At 40.5% G+C, this 21,949-nt stretch overlaps 1 protein-coding gene across 2 annotated transcripts in view; it reads right to left on the bottom strand.

Annotated features, from left to right (window-relative positions):
• Nucleotides 1-2,229: 2,229 nt before the first annotated feature.
• The window catches only part of BICD2 (BICD cargo adaptor 2), a 50,589-nt gene continuing 30,869 nt past the window's right edge, over nt 2,230-21,949 (bottom strand). The window contains exons 3-8 of one of the 2 annotated variants that reach the window (XM_066327000.1): nt 19,852-20,004; nt 16,679-17,131; nt 14,684-15,703; nt 13,497-13,648; nt 7,403-7,613; nt 2,230-4,278 (exon numbers count right to left, since the gene is read on the bottom strand). In XM_066327000.1, coding sequence (XP_066183097.1) covers nt 4,273-4,278; nt 7,403-7,613; nt 13,497-13,648; nt 14,684-15,703; nt 16,679-17,131; nt 19,852-20,004 — 1,995 coding nt within the window. In that variant the 3' untranslated portion in view covers nt 2,230-4,272. The other variant, XM_066326998.1, reaches the window with a different exon arrangement.

Here is a 21,949-nt window from a genome sequence, read left to right on the forward strand (position 1 = left end):
CATTACACCACTCATACCACTCCCATCAGTGTATTACTTTTGCTTCAGAAGTACTCTAACATCTAGAACCAGATCCAGCTTGTTAGCTGGCTTTCATGGGTTTTTTGTTTTTTAAACAGTTGCTGGACCTAGGACATTTCACAACCCCTTCACTTGATAACTATCAAAGCTGGTGGCTTCCTTCAGGAGCAGCATGTCCCAAATTCAAGGGGCTCGGTAAGGGGCAGGCAGATCAGCTCTCATGTTACCTTTGAGACACCAGTAGGGATGAGGAAAAACATTCCCCCTCAAAGCTGTGATAGCTCCTTCTTGAGGAAATTTGCATTTGCACTGGGAAGCAGCATCTTCTCCTATCTTCCTGGGAAAGGGCAGATGAAGTTATCTTTTGAGAGGTTTGAATATGATGAGTGATTTTCCCCACAACGACTAATGAATGTTTGATTGAAGCTTGCATAGATAAACATTCAAAATAATCCTCAAAAAAAATAATATATTCAGAATAATAATTTATCAGCTGCTTTGCTTGGTTATAAGCTCCCAGAGGTGATATTTATAGTTTTTAATTCTTTCTTCAACATTTTTGAAGATGCAAAAATACCTTTTCCTCATCCTGTAGGTCCATCTACTACATCAGCCTTTAAAAATCACAAGAATGTGAATATATTTTTGAAACTCTAACTACTGTAAATATTTGTCTAGCTGAATTTTATCATGTTATCTAGTGGGATCTCCAAAAAGCACCTCTGTCTTAGTTTTGATTGCCTTCATCCCGAAAAACCAGATACCTGGGAACTTCCAGGTATCTGATCATTAGGCATCTCAGTACATCCAGAAATCTGCCCTGTTCCTCTTTCTGGAAGTGAGGAATTTGTTTTCAGGCCTCATTTGTAAGGAACAAAAGATCACTGCTGAATTACTAACTCCATAGGAAGGAGGAGTGTGACATTTGCTGGCAGAGAGTCTTAACTCCAGCCACATCTGCAGCTGGAATGCTGAACCCACCCTCCATCTCTGCAGAGGCAACGTTTCCTCCAGGGCTTAGGGAGGGGATTCTTCTACACAGAAAAGAGTCAAAGAAATTAATGTTTTAATCAGTAGCCATTCACTAGACAAGTTTTTAATGTAAATACTCTCCTTTGACTGTTTTCTCATTTTCTTTCTTACTAAAGCATTCTTGAATCACCTTGCTTTACTGTTTCACAGGTCGGCTCTCAGCTGCATGCAGATGGATTTACATTTTTCTTCTGTAGATCATCCTGCAGGTAAAGCTCCTGTTACAGAAAATGCAGATCTCTACAAGCAGGGCAAGTATCCAGCATGCATGCTCTGCTGGTTCACTGCACACCTCTGAGCAAGTGCTTTCAATGCCCAAGGAAAAACTGCCATCTTGCACTCCAGCTATAACTTATGTTGAAGCACTGGTGTCATGCAGCTGACTCCTACCAGGTAAGAGAAACAATCAGCAGTATGGTTCTGAGAATCCTACCTGGGGGCACAAGAGTTGGTAAACTAGAGTATAAAACCATATTTAAAGTTTCTAGGAGACAATATGAAGTCATTGACCCAGGAACATCTTTGTATTGACGGGGTAAACCTCAGCCTTGCCCTCAAGAGTTTTGGCATGGGCTTTTTGTGAGTTTGTTTGCTAATTCTACTGGACAAACATCAACTTAATGCATTTTCACAGAATCCGTAACAGGCTGGAAGGGACTTCAAAGACCATCTTGTTCCACCCCCCTGCCTTGAGCAGGTATATCTCCCACTAGACCAGGGTGCTCAGGGAACACTGCCAGGCCAGGAAATACTTCCAGGGAAGTGTTCAGGTCTAGGCTGGATGGAACCCTAAGAGTATGTCAGTATTTTGGAGAGTATATGAGAAATACAGATGTAATTTCAGGATGACTTGTCACCACAGCCTTAGTCCTACCCTTACTTTCCCTGTACCAGTAGTACCAAGTGTTTGCAAGGCTATTCAGTGACACACATTAAACCAGCCTGATCCAGGCCAAAACTAATCCATGAAGATGATATGGAATAGGAGAGGATGGTGGCCCCTGAATGTGAGCACAAATAATTAATCTTCTAGTTCTGCAGAAAACTTCACATGATGTATTCAGATGATTTCAGATAAAAATCAGTATTTATTTGGGCCCCAGCTGAAAATCCCTTCAGCAGATGATTTAAACCAGCACCCTCTTAACCCACAAAACCAACAGCAGAACACGCCAGTTCCTTTTGTCTTTTATTGCTCCTGCCAATGTGACTACCTTTACACAGGCACATTGCTTTCCTAGATTAAAAACTGTTTTATTAATCCGGAAGCAGTGTTTTGACTTCCACCCCTCCTCCTAAGGTTATCCAATTAACACACAGTTATCCTTTTAGGAAGTTTAACTTTTTTGTTTTTCAGATCTGTGTAAAGGTTACTTGGCAAGAATACATGCACAGGACGTTAAATGGAGACCAACCCACCACTAAAAGGTAATGCACATAGAACATAATACAGTACTTTGACATCATTTCAAATAAATACCCACATACAAATGTAGTAGTTTTAAATGCAACAATATTTCTTATGAATCAATAGTGTAACAGAATATGGAAATAAAAGTCCCCACATCTAGGAATAATAATGTTCTTTCCAGCAAACAGAAATCTTTTCTGCACTGTCAATATTAGTTCAATTTGTACTTTTTTTGAGAAGTGGGAAGGCTCCCCTCCAGCAAGTACCAATTTAATCATGCACACGAGCCTCACCAAGCCATTGAGAACCTGACATGGCTTGCTGATGTGCTTGTCTGTTTCTGTTTGCTGAAATCACAATTAGATACAACATGCAAAGGAGATCCCGATGTGCTGTGGCTCCTGCCCCGCCACCGCCCACAGACAGCGACATTCCCGACGCCTCCCTGATACCGTGGATGTGGTCACACACTGCTCATCTCTTCAACGTGAGTCCTTTTGCTTCCCAAAGTGTGGCCGGGTTTGTTCAGGTTTGTGGTTTTGATTTCCACCCCCCCCCTATACCTCTGAATTTGCAAGGATTTGCATGATGAAATATCATTGACTAACAGAATTTTTTACAATTCCTTGAATATATAAACTCTATAGTAAGCCTACCACTAAAAATGTGCGAAATGGGAGTTCGCTTTGCACTTATTGCTCCACATCTTTAACAAATTCCAAACCAGCCATTCCATTCCTCCTAAGTGACAGGACTTAGCCTACGCTACTCTAAGAGTCTCCCTTCAAATGATCAAAGGCACTACTGGCAATAATGAGTGACAGAAAGGCGCTGACAGATAACACCCTATCACTGACCACTTTAGAATTTTTCTTTCTAAATGTACCATAATTTGGCACAATAAAATGAAAAAGTAACAAAACAATTCCAATTTGGAATTTAACTGGTATAGTTGTATAAAATTCTGTTAATCGATAATACTTCAACTTCCTAAAACCCAGGAATTCTGGAATTTATATGTAATACTACTTATTTAATATTTTTCAAGTGCCTATTACTGTTTTAACCAGAGCAAAGTCAAGTTTTCTTCTTGTTACATTGAACTATTCCTAAGAATAATAATACAATATGAAAAAAACCCCAGAATTTGAATACCCTGGATTTCTTAATGAACATGGCAGTTTAAAAAATCAGTAATTTAAACATATAAAGCATAACATTTTAATTAAAAAAAAAAAGCTGAAGCACAGCACATAGTTTAGCAGAGCTCCTGCTTTTTGTTGAAACTCTTTTCTAATCACAATCTAGTGCCCCCCCCAAATCTCTGCCACATGCTGATATATAATTCATAAGTCACAAGTTTCAAATTGGAGAGAGACTATGAGCACAAACCACTGCATTTATATAAACTCTTCTACATAAGGAATTAAAGAAGCGAAAGAAAAATATCAAAAGTGCACAGGTTTAACAATCAGGTAAAAAATGACCATCTGCAATGAAGTAAATTCCCCCATCCAACATTTCTAGGAGAGCACAGACTAATATGGTGAGCGTTACATTTGAAGTAGGTTTCTTCAGCACTTGTAAGGTTTCTTACTGCAGCAGCATTTATAGGTAAAGCTTGTTTGTTTTATAGCTTCAGGCAGTAAGGGAAGGTTTCAGGTAGTATATAGGAAAAGGTGTTTTCAAAACTTAGGATCGGGTCAGTGGTTTCCATTCTGTGTGCAATGGGCCACCACTTTGAACCACAGTGAGGAGGGCTAAGAAATGCTGTTGCACTGTTGGAAAGGCCTTCTCCAGGGACTACTCTACAGCTGAAAAATGGAAAAATAAAATAGCATTAGGGAAAAAAAAAATCAGTGCTTATTTCTAAATCAACTGAAAAGTTAACCCCATCCGTGTGGTGCACAGGCAGGTTAGTTGGCTGAGGGTCTGTTAGCTGACTTGGGGGAACAGCAGCCACTCCAGCTTGCAGATGCCTTCCCACTGGGTGAACAAGGCTTTGTGGGCTCAGCCTGGAAGCAATAGCTTTGCAGAAAGAAGGATTCTTACAAGTACTGAATAAAGCTTTGCTCTTCAAGCATAAGTTAAAAGCAGTGAGTGTGCAAGAAATGTTTTCAGTGAAGCTTTAGGTTCCCCAGAAACATGCAGGTCAGTATATCATGCAGGCCTATGCAGAGAATCATTCAGAAGAGCCTGCTTACAGAGGTAGGTGATGGCTTAAGGAATTTTCCATGCTTTACCCCAACCCATTGAGACTCATATGAAAGACTTACAGCAAATGAATATCTCAAGAAATTGTTAATCAAGAATTAAAAGACTCAGTCTTAAATATTACCTAAAAATACCAACAGCAGGATCAAGTCACTTTACACCATTCCTCAGGGTTTTTTTCTGACAGGACAAACTATACTGGTGATAGACTCAAACAGCAGTCAGGCTGGCTCTTAGGGTTTTTTAAATATTTGCAGAAATGACCGAAGATGGAAATGATCACTAAGGCTATTGGGCTAATAGCAAAAAATAGCTCATACTCGGAACTGAAAGACTGAACCAAGCCTGAAAGCAATAGTCACTGTCTGGTAACACCAAAATTAATACCAAGAAATTCCAACTAATTTGAAAAGAAACCTAACAATGCTTTCAATTAGCTTCTCCAGCCTACCTTTTTGCCATCAGTATTTTGCAGAAGCACTGTCACTAGAGACATGGAAGCAGTGAAAACTGTGTTAAAGCTCCCTACTAAGGTGGAAGCAGAATTAGAGCCTATTAGAGCAGAAAAAGTTAGCACTCAAAGGCCTGCTTTCACCACGTATTTTTAAATTGTACTTAATGTAGGAATGAGAAGAATAAAGGCCTTTTGGAAGATTGTGCAGCAAAGAGAAAAGAAGGATTGAAAATTATAAAAGATGTCTCTTCTAAAATATCAAGCCTGCTATTTAGCAATATTAAAGCTCAAATTCAGGAGAATTCAGTAAATTCTAAAAAGTAATAAGAGACACACAGGGCCTAGTTTCTAAAACCAGAATTGAAATTTGTTTAAACCCCGAGCAGACATGTTTTAGAAATGTATTAGAACTTAATCATTTGAGGTTTTTTTCTTCCTCTCAAGATCAATAAATTCAATTCTGGCTCTGGGCTGCAGCATTTCCATGGCTCCTAGCTTTGTAGCAAAGATCCATTTGTTTCAAATCTCACTATATTAATTTAGAAGACTTCCCCACAACATGCCCAAAAATATCCAGGAAGCCAAAATCTCCCATGGTTTCCCCTCAGCAGGAAAACCAGCCATGCTCTTATCAGGTTCTGTTAGCACCAGGGTATCTCCTGCGTGCGCACACAGCAAGCTGTGAGCATCAACAGGGACGGGCAGGGGAGCACAACACAGCACAGGGTTAGAATGCCTTTGGGAACCACACTATCAAGCATTCACCAGCACAGGCTTGCATTTCTTTTAGTAACACTACAGGCGTATAAAAGTATTTGAAAGAGTACAAAACAAACAGGGCTTTACATTAAAATAAAGTCTGAGGCTAGGCACTTCAAACTCCAGGTTAAACACAGAACTATGCCTTTCAGTGCTCCACAAATTTTCCACAATTTTAGAAGCAACATTTTCAATCTTTTTCTCTTACGTAGGCACCAATTATAAAGTACACTTTTATGCTATCAAACTTACTGTAATTAAGTGGGTATAAAGGCCCCTTAAAAGTTCAATATCAGACAAAGGTTTATTTGTCTTTAAAGATTAGTATGTGCACTAAGCTACTTCTTAAATCATTATTAGCAGGATGACCTGGATCAATTTCCTGTGCCTCTAACGTAGAGCCCTGTGAAACACATGGCTTGCATATGGAATGCAGTATCTTCTGTCTACTTAAAAAAATTGTAAGAACTCTGAAATGCTGCCTCTTTAGGTTAATACTGAGAGCTGAGAAAAACTGTTTGTGACCAGCAAGGCTAGACCATAGTCACATTAATTCTACACATACATATTATGTGGCTACTAGCTCGTTCCTGTACAGGATGTCTCAGACAGGTTCTTTCCAAAGTGTTATGCTTGCAAGGAGCAACATAAGACCACACAGATCCTTTCAGGACATAACTTCTTAAAGAGAAACTGTCTACCAGGTAGAATCCCAATTCTTAACATTTTAAATTTTGTATCAGATTGAGTTAACATTGCATATTTTTAATATAAATGTGCAAGCTTCTCCTGATTATCCCTCTGAAGAGAGGGACACAGAGTGTAGATAATGTACCAAGTTTTCTTCTAGCTTTTATAGCCTATAAAAGCTTTAGGACTTTGGTTAGTGGTGATACAACAGCAAGTATTTAACATCTGCTACAACAGGCAAATTAAGTTTGACTCCAGTTTCCAAATGCTTTGCATTCCCAAGACACAGCTCTAATTTTAACCTTTGCTTTTCACCACTTAAGCCACAGTAACAAGGAAGGTTTTCTGTTTGTTTCTGCCTATGAAAGCATTTATTGAAGTATGCTGCAACCCTGGAGAAAGGATCACATTTGTGCTATACAAACTACAGTAAGTAACACCAGATATATACTCTATCAGGCGTACTCTTAACACTTACCATCAACAGCAAACCCCAGACATGTTAATTGTGGAAAAAGCTAACTGCTTTCCACTATTAACTTGTTAATAGCATCCCCATACTTATGCATTAGTTACAGTTAAGACCACCGTAATACAGTCTGTATTACCTGGTTCAACAACATACTAGTACAAGTCAACTCACTGTGACGTTAGATAGTGGGGATTTACGCTGACAGTTACAGCATAAAATAAGATGCAGAATATGGTTCTTCTAGACATGTGTCCTAGTCACAATAAATTTTGTATTTCTCACTACAAAACACCTGGTTGTTCAAGACAGATCCTTCAGACCTGTCTCCACAGGACCGAACGTGACTTACACTGGGGTTACTGCCCTTGGCTTTGGAGGCAGACTTTGTGCGCACCCTTTTGGACTGCTCGTGGTCCAGTTCCAAATGTTCCAGGCGCTGGGTCAAGGCCAGTTTCTGTTGGATAGCCATCCGAAGCAAGGAGTTCAGAGTCTTCTTCTCATCTTCGGCGGCTGCGAGTTGCCGCTGCATCTCATCCAGCTGTGTGACATATTCATCACATCTGCAGTGAAATACATCAGTCTTTAGCAATCGTGGTTCTGTTACAAACACCTGCCAATACAAGCCCTTGTGTCCAGCCTATAAAGCAGCAGTGATAGCTTTGTAGCTGCTTACATACACACTCTTAAACGTGAACTTCAACTGAACTTGTAGAAAACCACAACCACTTCTCATTTGGGTTCTTAAACACCCATACCCAGCACTTCATGTTTGTGCCTTTTAAGATGGTGTGTAATTAATTACCAGCCTCCTTGGAGAGCAGAATTGTGGAGCCTGATGTAACTGCACTCGTCTGAATGTCAGTGAGATGTCTTCCCATGGCAAGTACACCCCATGCAGTCATAGAGCTTTTGCCTCTGCCTACAGAGGATCACAGTGGTTCTAAGCTTTGGGTTGCAAAGGGTCTGAGGGCAGCAACAGCAGCGTTGTGAAATGGCCACCTGAACTGTGCCATTTATTACTTTACACAAAGTCCAAGCAACAAATCTCCAGTGGTGACTCAACAGCCCTATTAAAAACAACCATCTTTCAGAATTCTACTTTAACCTACTCCAAATATGCTACAAATAGTGGTTGTCTTCTCAACAGCAAGTGACCTTTATTTAATTGTGCTCACCATGAAAATCAAATTTAAAACAATTAAAGGAACTGAGTTAGTGGGAAGGCTGTGGTAAAGCTGTATGAATGCCTCAAGTTGTTCCATCTACAGTCATTGTCACTGAGCCTGGAAGCTGCTTAACTTGCACCACAAACAACTTAAAAAATTGAAGTCTATATGTAGGTGCATATTTACTGCACAGAGACAACATTTATACATATGGATACAGAAGTAAATATTCATAGGTACCAGCTGAAACTACCAACTGCAAAATACAGCTTCTTCACAAAAGCAAAAATATCAGCAGAGAAGTTCCTTTAAATTTTAAAATGGAAAAGCCCATGACTTTAAGGAACATTTATCATGAGGTAATATAAAGCAGATTGGGAAAAAACCCACCACAAAACAAAAATGCATTGATATGCAGATTCATCAGCTATGCTTGTAGAGTCAAGCCTCAAATTCTACTCTCCCTGACTTTAAATAGCACAATTAGGCCTATATTCCTAATATATTTGCTTGGGGATAGAAATAGGGAAAAGAAAAAAGCATATTTTTAATTTTGAAGACATAGCGATTAAACAGTAACTCAGAAATATAAATATAAAACTGCATGAACTATAACTGCACTGCAGCTTTACAGACCAGGAAGTCTGGGTGTGTTTGGGGCCCCCACATACACAGGAATCTGTCCCCTCGCATCTCTAGGCATCCTGCTCTGGAGTTCCTCCCAGCAACTCCCACACTGTGCAGCCCAGGAAAACCAGTGTGTGAGGGGTCTTTCTTTAAAAAAAACCCAAACCCAGAAAGCCTAAACTTGTTGGAACACCAGCACCTGCCCTTCTCAGTGTGGTTAGATGGACCTACACCAGCTGCTACACTCCAGGGAGTGGAACCAGACTCAGCCAGATCTTGTCCCATTAACCCATTTCAACTCTAGAGACGAACTGAAATTGAAACAGCACTGAGAAGTCTGAGAAGACTAAAGTAATCTTGAAAGCCTAGGAGTCCTCCTCTCTGAGGGAAGGTGTTACCAGCTCCAGAAGGAGGGAGTGGCCACAAAACTGAACTGCTCCCAGCTTCCTACTGACCCTGTGCCCTGCTGCTCCAGTGTCAAGGGACTGTGTTTTCTTCCCCTGGGGGTGGAAGCAAGACACAGACTAAAGATTTCTGGGAGGTCAGAGAGGCTGTGGGGTTTCACCCCAGCTTTCAAACACACTTATGACATCTGAGGTGAAAAGCAAGGCTTGGTTATATTGGAAGTGATCTTTCTGCTTTCTTTTCTGTGTACACCTCAAACCTGATTCCTTCCAAGCTCCACTATTGCAAGGGGGATGTCCAGAATAGCATTACCAATTTCTTGAGGAATGGAATGTGATTGCTTCAGCAAAGTATGATCTGGCACTGTTGTAACCTGTCCCTGTTCCCCTTGTTTCATGTTTAGTATTACCCTCCCAAAAGATTTGGGCAACATAAAAACACGTGGAGGTTTCCCCCTGCCCTTTACCAGCTTCTTTTTTGTGAACTAAAAATATATCTATGTTTTTGTACAGAACATAAAGTTAATGCAGCCCCAAAATTTTCAGCTCAGTGAAACAGCGTCAAGATTGCTGCTGCCTTGATTTGACATGCAACCATGTCAAATCAAGAGAAGTGTTTATCCAGGTCAGCTAAAGCAACGGGGGCATATCTCTTCACCCCCACCCCATCTGGAACAAAAAGAGATAGGGAAGAGAAAACAAAATCATTGCAGTAAAGCACAGCAGGGACTTCCCACACCATCTTACTTATGTTCTGGTATCACTCCTGCCTCTCGACCAAGCACAGCCAGTGCAAAGCCAATGGCTGACTGGTGACACAGGTGCCTGGCATAGGCCAGAAAGCAGTGAAATCTTTCCCACGTGAGCCAAGCCGTAATTAAAGCCAGGAGTTCGACTCAAAAAGATTATTGTAACAAGTCATTATCTCATAGAGCTTCCTGTTAGCACAAAAGTTTACAACATCAACTGACTGTCCTTAGAAATTACAAGGTACTCACTATTTCAAATACCTAAACTGGTTGTTTGGTTTTTTGCTTTTTATAGAACCCTATTCAGGGAGTTTTTCCTTTCTTCCCACAAAAGGGAAGTGTTGTCAGTAGCATATATGCACCTGCAGGTTTTAACTGTACCTGAACAACTGTTTTCTCCTACAGAAGAGACAACTGGGCAGAGGCAGGAGTGTGAACTGCTTTGCCTACACACCATCCTGCATACTGAACCTGCTTTCCTGATTCTTTAATCCAAAAGGAATCATACAGCCTCAAACTCAGACCTTATCCTGGTGCAAGCATGGCTGTCCTGGGTCAAGGAACATCACACTCTACAAAGCACAGCAATCATTTACTGGAACAAAGGGGCAAGAAGTTTCCTTAGCAGTGGCTGTAGATGCTGCACACCGAGGTGGACTGGCATCAGCCCCACTTTCTTCCTTCATGCTGCTCACTGACTCTTAGTTTAATTTCCTCAAAAAACCCCAAACCAAACCCCAGCAATGTTGCCTCCCTAACCATCCAGGATGACATAGGCTTTGGACCTGCTTTATAGATAGGCTTTATAGCTGGCAGCAGCAGCTATGGCAGCATATCTTTGTGCTCTGTGTATTCTTACTGCTTTGTTTGACAGAACAATAAAGGATCCTTCCCTTTTACAGTTCCATTTGTCATGTGCTAGGCTACTTCCCAGCTATATATTCAATAAAATCAGAATAGATGATGTCTTTCTTTTAAAACCACCTTTAAAAGAAATGAAATTAGTATAAGCGTGCTGTACTTTCACACATTTACAGCTTTAAGTAGATAGTGATTATAAGGCTTTGATGTTGCTAATTTTCTTACTGCTGGTAATTAACAACAACAAAAAAAGAAGCTTAGGGAAACATCAACTAGATTTTTAAAAACAGCACCAGCTATGTACAAATACCTACACAAAGAAAATAAACATCCTGAGTGTTAAATATAATTATGATAAATAAACCCTAAATCTTCTAAAACTCTCTGAAGCCAAATTATTTAAAAACCTAACTTGACATTTTCCAAAACTGCATACCACTGCTTCCCACAAACACTGGTTTAGCCTTAGTTCTACAGACCAATTTATGTAAGGGTCAGCATGTAATTGTTTTAGTACCATTTATAGGTAAATTCACTAGTGACTCAAGCTCTGTTCCAGGAAAAAAAAAAAAAAAAAAAAAAAAAAAAAAAAAAAAAAAGTGATGTAACCAAATGCACTTGGGCACATCCATATTTTTCCCCTCTTCCCTGCAACCAATGAGGACCACGTGACAACTTCCACAGAAACAAGACAGGTGACTCAACAGTGACTGAAGTAGGCTTTAGAGAGAAGCATCAACTACTTCTACCTTAACAGATTAAATTGTCAGCCCACTAAGGAAATTCAAATATGCAGGATTAAAATCACAATTTCTCAGCTTTATTAAAAACTGGGAAATGTATTTGCAGAGACAGTTAAAATGACATGTGAGCACTGAGTGCATTCAGCTGTAAGAGATCAGCCACCTGCTGTTTCCAGCTCAATCTCTATATTAGAAATTAATACTAAAGACAGATTTTTAATGCCTTCTCCCCACCTTTTCCTCACCCCAGCATCTAATTCCAAGCTCTTCATATACACCACCCAAGCTGTGTATATGCTTTGCTTTTTACAGCACACAAGCACTGACATTTTCATGAACCGTCAAACAAAACCAGGACTTGTCAATCTAAAACACTATGGAGACAAGTAATTGCTGCTGCAGTAATCTCCCATATCTTAAAGTAACTCACTTTCCACTTTGATTAAAACCAAAGGGCAGACAAACTGCTAAACAAGAGCTGTCTCAGTGTACTGTGAGGAGCTCCCTGCACCACTATTATTTCACTGTGGTTCACTCTCCTTGACAGCAGTGTTCAAGCAGGGCACCAGGAACATGGGAAGGTGGTGTGGACATAGATACTTCAACAAATCCCTGGAAGAAGACTGTTACAACCCAGGTCCAGGGCCTATCTACAAGAGGCACCTACACCAAGGTTGAATCTCAACAGATGCAGCATTACATTTCAGTTCTAGGGCAGAGAGTCCAGAGTAGGCACCTCAGTGTTATAAATATAAGTGTGTGCACAACATAATTTATGGGGTTTTGTAGCATGCCTATTGGATACTGAAATGCCTTTGTCCTGTCTGGACATCTCCTTGCTTTCACATGGATGCTGGCAGCCCAGACTGTTTCTGTCTCTAGGTACCATTCACCACCTCCAGATCTAGCACCAGGAATAGGAGGTAAATGCTGTTATTCCCATCTGGGAATCCCTTTCTGGAAATGCTAAAAGTCCCATCTTCTGTGTCTGGCTCTTCTGAGCATTAATGAGGAAGAGCCAAGGGAGCTGGTTTTATTTAGACTTGACAAGAGGAGGCTCAGAGGGGATCTCCTCGCTCTCTACAACTACCTGAAAGGCAATAGGGAGGTGAGGCCAGTTTCTTCTGCTGTGCCTGCAGTGAGAGGGTCACAGGACATGGCCTTGAGCTGAGACAGAGGAGATTCAGAGTAGATATTACATAAATGTTTTCACTGTTCAGGTGGCCAGGCATTGGAATAGGTTGCCTAGGTCCCTGGAGGTGGTCAAAAAGCACCTGAATCCAGTGCTGGATGTGTGGGTTAGAAGTTAAGTGGCAGTGCTGGGTTGAGAGTTGGACTTGGTGACCTCAAAGATCTCTTCCAAACTTGATGATTCAGTGATTCTAAGTGTCAGCACCACAAAGCACAACTAAGAAGCAGAACCAAATTCCAAAGACAAAGCAATCAAAGCAGCTGACACAGGTCAATGAAACAACAGGTGCCAACTGCAGGATGGACAACCTAAGAATACCAAGAGGTTTGCAACAGCTTTATCTTTTTCAAGATCATCAAGGTAAAGCAGAGTCCCATCTTCAGTGTACATTAAATGCTCATTTTGTATTGTTAAATGTCATTCCTTCTCAGAGCTAATGGATTCACGAACCAGGGATAATACGTAATCTCCCAGCCAACTTGAATAAATACTGCCACAACAGCTTTATGTTTTGTAGCAGCACACTATATTCATGCATGTTCCTCACCAACAGGAGTGACCACAGACACACACATTGCAAGCAATGAACTTGGGAAAAAGCACCTACCGCTCCACTCTCTGCAGGGTGGATGGGAAGGATGTTCAACTCTTCCCCACACAAGCAAGGAAGTAAATTTTGCAGAGCTCACTATAGTCTTTACCTTGTAGCAAACATGGCTCTCAGGGAAGAGAAGGTGGCAGCATCTTCTTTCAAAGCCTTCAGCTCGTTTCGCAGCTTCATCATAGTCTCCGTAACCATCGCTTTCTCATTCTCATACTTGCTTTTTAAGTTGGCAAGGGCTACTTCTGCAGTCTGTTGGTTACCAGGGAGAACAGGACATAACATTTAATGAAACTCTTCATCAAATGGCTGGCTAAAAGATTTTTAATCACTATTCACATAATGAAACATTTACTTTGTACTGGAATGTTAAACTTGTGGTCAATTTATCTTGTACAGATAAAATGAAATTTCCTTTCTGAACACTGGGAACAGCTGTCTCCTACTCCCATTAACCATGCAGCAGCATCAAGGAAGTTACAGAATATAGATGTAGTGAAACCTATCTACTAGCAACACAAACAAACAAAATAATCTACTTAGTATCTCAATACTTAAATGCATTTGTCAATCACTAGCACAGTTTTTCAACCATTGTAGCATTTTACTTATCTTACATTTGGGACATCTTTATTAAAATGTGCAAAAGCAAACAATGTGTTTATTTCATTCTTAAACAACACCATACTTTTTCTTAAGACAATTTCAATTTAACCGTAGAGAAGAAGATGAAGCATGTCCTGTGGTGCTTCAATGGCAGTTATTTGGTCCTACTGTACTGCTAACCTTGTTGAATGTCCAATCCCCAAAGACTAATTTTACTTTTCACCTCTGTTATTTTGACCACATTCTTATATCACATTCTCATCTTAGAAGGATCTCTTTTATTTTGCAGTTTGAGAGAGAACGATACTTAAATTTCAGACTCTTTTAAGGATAACTTTAGAATTCTTTCAAGTAGAAAATAAGATTACCTCTTCATTTTAGGTGTTCTACATTAAATATAACCTGATCTAATTCAGACAGATTGAAGCTATCTGTACCTTAATAAAGTCTCAGGAGTATGTGAGAAGCTGAAGTCAGTTACAGCCCCAGTGCTCATCTTCAAGTGGGACAGCTGGGTGCCTCTAATGGAACAGCCAGCTTCAGCCTCAGACTAGCCAAACAGCAGCAATGAAAGCCCCACAGAGCTGAGGGAATGGCAGAATGACCTCAAAAATAAACTCGCTTGTGCTTATGAACTAATTCCCTGACACTGTAACCGTCGGACCTCTAAGACCTGGTTACCTGTTTGTTGGCTTTCAGCACAGTTCTTAGAGTTGCGATCTGCTCTCTCTTGGTACTCAGCAAGGACTTCAGCTTCAGGATTTCTTCCATGAGAGCCTCCTTGTCTTTGTCCACCACGGGCCCAAGTTCTTGAGTAGCAACACGCTGCCTGGACAGCTCAGTTGTCCTGTCCACAGCAGCTTGCAGGTGTTTGATCTGATCCCGAATTATGGCAATCAAGTTGTAAATGTTCATCGGTTCCTTCCGAGGATCTGACACGGGGGATGGCAGAGATGACACCGGGGATGGGCTGCTGTCACCACTTCCATTCTCTGCCTTTCCCACCTCAATAGTTAACAGCCCTTTAGAAAGAAGAATGGGAGATCTTCTTCCCTTGGCCTCTGGACTACTGCGTCCACCTTTGCCTTCCTTGTAGTAGTCCAGCATCACTCTATTTGGAGTTTCATTGTTGCACATGCACACATGGTGGTATAAATTGGCCAGCTCTTCACTGAAGGTGACCAGTTCATCTTGGGCCACGCTGAGGCTGCCCTGTGTTTCTCCAGCAACATCACTGACTTTCTTCAGCTCCTTCTCCAGCCTGGCCATCTGTTCTCTATCATGCCGACTGGACTTTTCCAGTGAGGTGATCTTTTCAGTGAGAGCTTGGCTCTCAGTCTCATATCTACTCTTCTCTTCCTCATACTTAGACTCACATTCTTCGTATTTTGCCTTCAAATTTTTGAGCTCTTCTTTCAGGTCAGTAATCTCTGCCACAGCCACTTTGTACTTACACTCCAGGATCTCTGGCCCATTGATGTCAACTTCATAATAGTCTCCATCCTCATGGCTATCTCGGTCCTTCTCGTTGTCAAGGGCAGACTGACGCTCCTTACTGGCCTGGAGCTTCTTCATGGCGTTCAGATTTTCAGTGAGCCGGCCAATTTTCTCATGCTGCTCTGAGAGGGCCCCCCGTGTATTTTCCAGCTGCTTTTGAGATTCCTGCAGTGTTGTTAACAAGTTAACCTTTTCTCTTTCCATCTGAAATGCAGGAGGAACACAGACATCCATGTTAAGGCAACTGTATCACTGAAATGGTTTTAACTCTAAGAGACAGCAGCTTAGCCAATGGTCCATATGGTTACAGAAATCCAATCGCTTGCACATTATGGGAAAGGTACAACAATGTATTTTAAAATTATCTTAAGTTCATTGCCAATTCTTTCATATCTCTTCTTCAAAATGCACATTTTTACACGTTTATTTCCTAGCTGATGGTCTCATTGTGAAAACTTCCTTTCAGATAACCACAAGCTAAAGTTTATTGCTGCCTTCTAAATTATCAAGTAAATTCTAGAAAACACATAGCTACTCTATGGTGAAAGCTTGGAACTTCATGAAAGACTCAGAAATACCAAAACTTTTTCAAGTTTCTCTTCTTAAATTTCTTGTTTTAAAAAATTCTGAGAGTTTTTTTGCACATGGGCTTTTTCTTATAGAAGGTAATTTAAAACACACTTGACAAAATATTAGTGGGAAACAGAAACGTGCACCTTGTTCTAAACTCTCTGACCTCTTAATTGCACAAATATAGCACAGAAATGCTTGGTGCTGGTTAAGACTTCATGCTCTTTGAACTAATTACAGAAAATATAAGTACAAAACTTCCTTTGATGAAGGTGACTTTTAATTTTGAAACAAACTACTATTGTTCTTGCTAGTGATAAAATGAAGCATTGCACAGCAAGTATGGCACAGGAGATGCATTAGAACTTTCTACCAAGGAAAGGACATGACTGCCAATTCCACTGCATTAAAATAAAAGAAAGGAAAAGAAAAAAGCTGTGATTTTTCACTGACAAGCAAACACTTAACATCATCAAATTCTAAATCAACTGAAGCCTTTAAAAATACAGTATAAACAGTACCATATGAGATACCTAAAGACTGAAATTACATCCCAAACAAACTTTAGGAGCTATTTGGAAGTGCAAAACTGTTTAGGAACCTATTTACCTGCACAAGCTGCTGTTTCAGCTTCTGGATTTCAGAAATGTTTAATTCACTCAGAAGATCCGAAACGAGACTTGGGGCTGGAGGGAAGCTTTCATTTTTCTTAGGTGTTGAAGTACTGTTCTTGCCATTGCTGAGTTTGCTGAGGCAGTTTTGTTCAAATCCATTCATGATTTCATCATTATTGGGCTCTGTGGCTTCATCGCTGAACTTCAGCCCATCCAAAGAGATGTTTAAGTGGCTGTTGTACATGGAATCGTTGATGTTCATGTAGTGAGACAGCTCCTTCCGAAGGTTGTTCTTCTGCTCCCTCTCTGTCTTCAGTGTCTCCAAGGCCTCCTCAAGCTGGCGCTCAGAGATCTCCTTCAGTCGGATGGCATCTTCCAGCTGGCTATTGAGGAACTCGGTTTCCTCTTCCAGCCTTTTGATTTCATGTTTCAAGCCTTCAAACTCCACCTGGAGATATACAAACGGGGGAAAAAACCTCTCGTGAAAATGTCTGCCTGCAAGGCACCAAATCATTTTTGCTCTTGAATCTTTGATGTCACTTAAATATTCTAGTAATAGAATACTTCTTTCATTTCTGGAGTCTAGTTTTAGCGCTATGACTGTAAACATGGCTTGTGTAATTCCTGGGTTCCAACACAGAAGTATCCCAAAACAGTCTTTCCTAGCACTGCATGTGACATTTGTTTGATTAAAAAATTCCCTGGCCAGCCTTCCTACAAAGTTAAGCTTCACATTTCTAAAACCTGGCATGACAAAGGTACACTTTGATACTCTGCTTCACTGCCATTTGAATGCCACTGGGTTAAAATTGTGATCAAGCTCTGCTTTCATACATTCAAAATGAAATGCTTTGGCATTTCTCTCATCATCATTTCAGCACATCTTGAAAGGGCTGCAATTCAGACTCTACACTTGAGAGTCTGAAACACATTGATGAGTTTGATGGCATGCTATCTCTTGACCTCTAATACTGCACTGTTTTAAATCTCACTCGCACTGAAATTATGTACATCACCGATTAATGTAAAAATTTTAATCACTTGGGGAAAGAAGGGAAGAAACAAACATAGAATATTTTTCCTGACTCTAAAAGAAAGGAACTTATACCATATGTTATGTCACATTATTTATTTTTCGCCAATTATTAAATGTATTTTAGATGTCAACATAGAGCAACCTGTCAGTGCTGAACCACACCCAATTTACAAACCAGGAATTAAGCATGTTGATTCAGTGTTGCCTGGGAAAACTTGACAGCTGCTTCTACTTACATCAGTAACTAGAATAATTAAAAACTAGAATAATTAGAAGTACATCAAGTAGGATTAGGACAAGGTAGAAAATTAAATAATCCACTGCCATGAAAAGAGCAAGCTCTTGGTTCTGTATATTTCTACTGAGATAAAATATTTATCTACTGAGATAAAATATTTCAGATAATAGTCAATTTTCAAAGTTTCCAGAATGAAAATACGGCAGTCAATAACTACTAGCAAGTACTGAGATAGCATATGAGGTTAAATTTGGCTCAGGCCAGAATAGCAGCATTCTCCAGTATTGTTATTCTAAAATGTGAACAAGGAGCTGGGAACTTTCACCTGCTGCTCTGAATATGATGAATGAGGCAAAAAGGTAAAACCCAAAAGTAACCAACTACATAGGTTTGATTTTACCAGTTCCCTCTCTCCTCCAGCCTGCACCTAGAGCCTAACAGGCCCTTTTGTCTCTACTGCAGGATGTCAGGGCACCCAGAACTGCACAGTCAGACCAAATATATGCAGATGAGAACAGGTCCAACCTGGAACCCCACTGTGGGCAGTGAGGCCCAAAGTAATAAACACTAACACAGAGTTTTACTTGGACATAAATAAAATACATTTGATATCCCACTTTTCTAGCTTGGCAGGGCAGCTTTTGTTCAGAACACTGAAGGAGTTCTGCAGCAAATCCTGAAGAGATTTTACTACGTGCTGACTACAACAGATGGTATTAACGTTGAGTTTTCTAATGAACTTTCATTTTAGGAGTATTATCATGGAATTGTAGAATCAGAGAATAGTTTGGGCAGAGAAGGACCTTAAAGTTCATCTTATTCCTCCTCCTGCCATGGGTAGGACACACCTTCCTCTAGACCAGGTTGCTTCAAGCCCTGGCCTTGAACATTTCCAGGGATGGGGCAGCTGCAGCTGCTCTGGGCAACCTGTGCCAGGGCCTTACCACCCTCACAGCCCAAAATTTCTACTTAATCTATCTCTGCCCTCTGGCAGTGGGAAGCCGTTGCCCCTTGTCCAAGGTCCCTTTCCATCTTTCTTGGAGCCCCTTTAAGTATGGAAGGTCTCCCTTGAGCCTTCTCTTCTTCAGGCTGGACACCCCCAGCTCTCCCAACCTGTTTCCCTGCAGCATCTTTATTGTCTATGTGCTTCACTTTCCCAGTCGAGCTTTATTTATGCAATGGGACTGACAGCTACCTGAAGAATAAAAATAGCAAGTCCCACACTGATAGATGAACGTAAGTGAACCACACCAAAGACCACATCTAATCTAATTAGCTCTACAAATGATAACTCAGGGAAGTTCTTATGAAGTTCCAAGAATGCAGTTTTCTAAAACTCTGGAAATAGCTGGAGCTGCACAATTAAATGTCACCTTTCAGACTACCAGTCATACAGATGTGACAGTGTAGAGCAACTATAACAGCATTCCAAGTTTAATGAAAGTAGCTAAAACAGAAGAGGAGCACAGAAAAGAAGAGAGAAGGTAAGGATTAAGCAGCAATTAAAACATTTGTTTCAGAAACATTCCCATTTCCAGATACTGTAGAAGGGGAAGGATGGAAGATGCATGGACAGGGAGCATTATAGAATGACACTGAAAAACTACTATAGCAAAAAGTAACAAAGCAGAACAATAGAGACTTTTCTTCCATCAGAGAAAAAGAAGGCAATGGAAGGACCTGGAAGTCGAAGTAGAATCAATGAAGTATTATGACTGTGTATAAATAGAGTCAGAAAACACAAGTTTTGGTGCTAAAATGTAGAGCTTATAGTTTCAAAAGTAGTATAAAGGTAGAAAATAAGTAGTTGGATGTTCAAATGAGACAGAACCATACTGTAACACAGGAATTAACTGGTGCTACCAAAGCAATGCTCACTGGTTAAAAAACTTGCCTGACTTTGTTTCAGGACAGACACTTGTTTCTGAAGACAGATGTTTTCCTCTTCAAGTTCAGTATAGTCCTGCAGCAAACGTGCTTCTCGGAATTTATATTCCTTAATATCATCTCGCAGGCGGGCCCTTTGGATGTCCACATTCTGGTTGACCTGGAAAAACAAACAAACCCTCAAATGATGACAACCGGATCAACTACAATTAAATTCCAAAATTTTATATCCTTTATATATTTTTTATGTGCACTAATTAATTGAATAATATTGAAACAGAAACTCTTCCCTTCACCCACTGAAATTACAGAAAACTAAGTCATTTACACAATAATTAGATTTTGTATTCTTGCTTTTCTTACAAATTCTCACCATTGACTCAGAAAAAAGTCAAGGAACAAGCATGGAAGGCAGCATTCACATCTGTGTTGTTTCACTGGCTGTAGCAACCAGCAAAAGTTTTCCGGACCAGAAGTCAGTGCCCAAATCTGTTCCCACTTTAACAAGAAGGGTCTTTTCACAAGAGAAAGACAGATTCAGATGACTCCAGATGTTCTTATTTGGACATGTATTTGCTGCTGCTTTTCAACACACATTTTCTTTATAAACAGAGCAATAAGTTGAAAATATGATACAATTAATCCTTTTGGAGAGAGACACAGAGTTAAAACTCACAAAATCTAAGACCTCAGATAGAAAAAAATAGAAACTGGTTGACATAAAATATTCCCTTCCCTCAGCCCCAAGACTTATGCAGGACTTAATGAAGGACTTAAAAGAAAAAGTTATCATTGTTTTGAAATAGAAAAGAAGTAAAAGCCAATATATTGGTGTAGTATGATCTTGGGATCTTTCATGAATATATACAGACACTTGAATAAATGGAGCTGGAACATATATATAGCTAAAGGAATGGATCACTGTATTATTAGCTTGTATGTTTTCCAGTATCATTTTCCTTCAAGCCCTACTTTCAAACACTTAATTCATACAAAGTGAAAAGTATGTTCTAAAACAATTCATAGAATTCATAGCTTCAGATATAGGCAAACAGGGAATAGAGCTGCCTAGAACCACAGTGTTTTTGTAGCTGTGCCCATGATGCGATGGGGTGTTTTTCCACTGTTCTAATTCAAAACCACTTCTAGCTGCTGACAGAGGCAGCCTGTCACCTCAGCTGGCACATGGGACCTGCTGCCTGATCTCACCTGTCCTGCAGCCCAGCCAAGCAAGCTTCAGCCTCAGGCCTACAAACTCAGATTGCCCCCGAGCTCTCCACTCCCAGCTGGACACAGGCATGAGAGAGATGACCAAACACAGTCTCAGCCCTTGCTGAGACATTTCCAGGGTGTGCAGCAGGGGTCCTGAGTAACCACACGGATACCAACAGGCACACACAGCACACTGAGATAAGGGAAATGTTTGCAGCTGGAGCATGTGCCAAGACTTGAATCTGGCATGTTCTGAACACAAACACTGAATCACTTGCAACTGCTAAGACTAAGAAATTGAAATTGCAATTCCCTCACACATCAGGTAAAGATTAGACTGTATAAAATTGTCTGCTTGTTTTCAGCCACAGAGTGAGCACAGCTTCACAACACACCAAGGAATCAAAGTTGCTGCAATCAGACACTACAGTACACCAATGCAAATTACAAGTCACTATATCCTATATTCCATGCCTAAGTGCTGTCTCTCTATATTTGCACAAACCCAGGGCCACAGGAAAGCTGAGGGATGACATGAATTGACGTTCATGAAAAGGAGCCCGTGTGACTGGAATGTGGCAGTATCCAGAAAGAAAAATCACCTCTAGTTGCAGTGACACTGGAAGAAGACTGGAAATCTGCCGCTCAGTGCACTTTAGGAAGTACCAGAATCCTTCACAGGCACTGTGCTACCTCTGGGGTGGGCAGCTTTTCCATTAAGCTAGACTTAAAGGTTGGGGAAATACAGACAAGAGCTGTGTCTTTGTTTCTAAGAACTGCTTCCCTGTCTAAAGACAAGGTTTGATTCCACCTCTGTTCCACAAAGTTAAAGGAGAAGTTGACTGGCCTGTTTGATCACTTGTGACTTTGTACCACAAATTTTCTCTGTAATA

The sequence above is a fragment of the Sylvia atricapilla genome, chromosome 11, assembly GCF_009819655.1.
Source record: "Sylvia atricapilla isolate bSylAtr1 chromosome 11, bSylAtr1.pri, whole genome shotgun sequence".
Taxonomy (NCBI): domain Eukaryota; kingdom Metazoa; phylum Chordata; class Aves; order Passeriformes; family Sylviidae; genus Sylvia; species Sylvia atricapilla.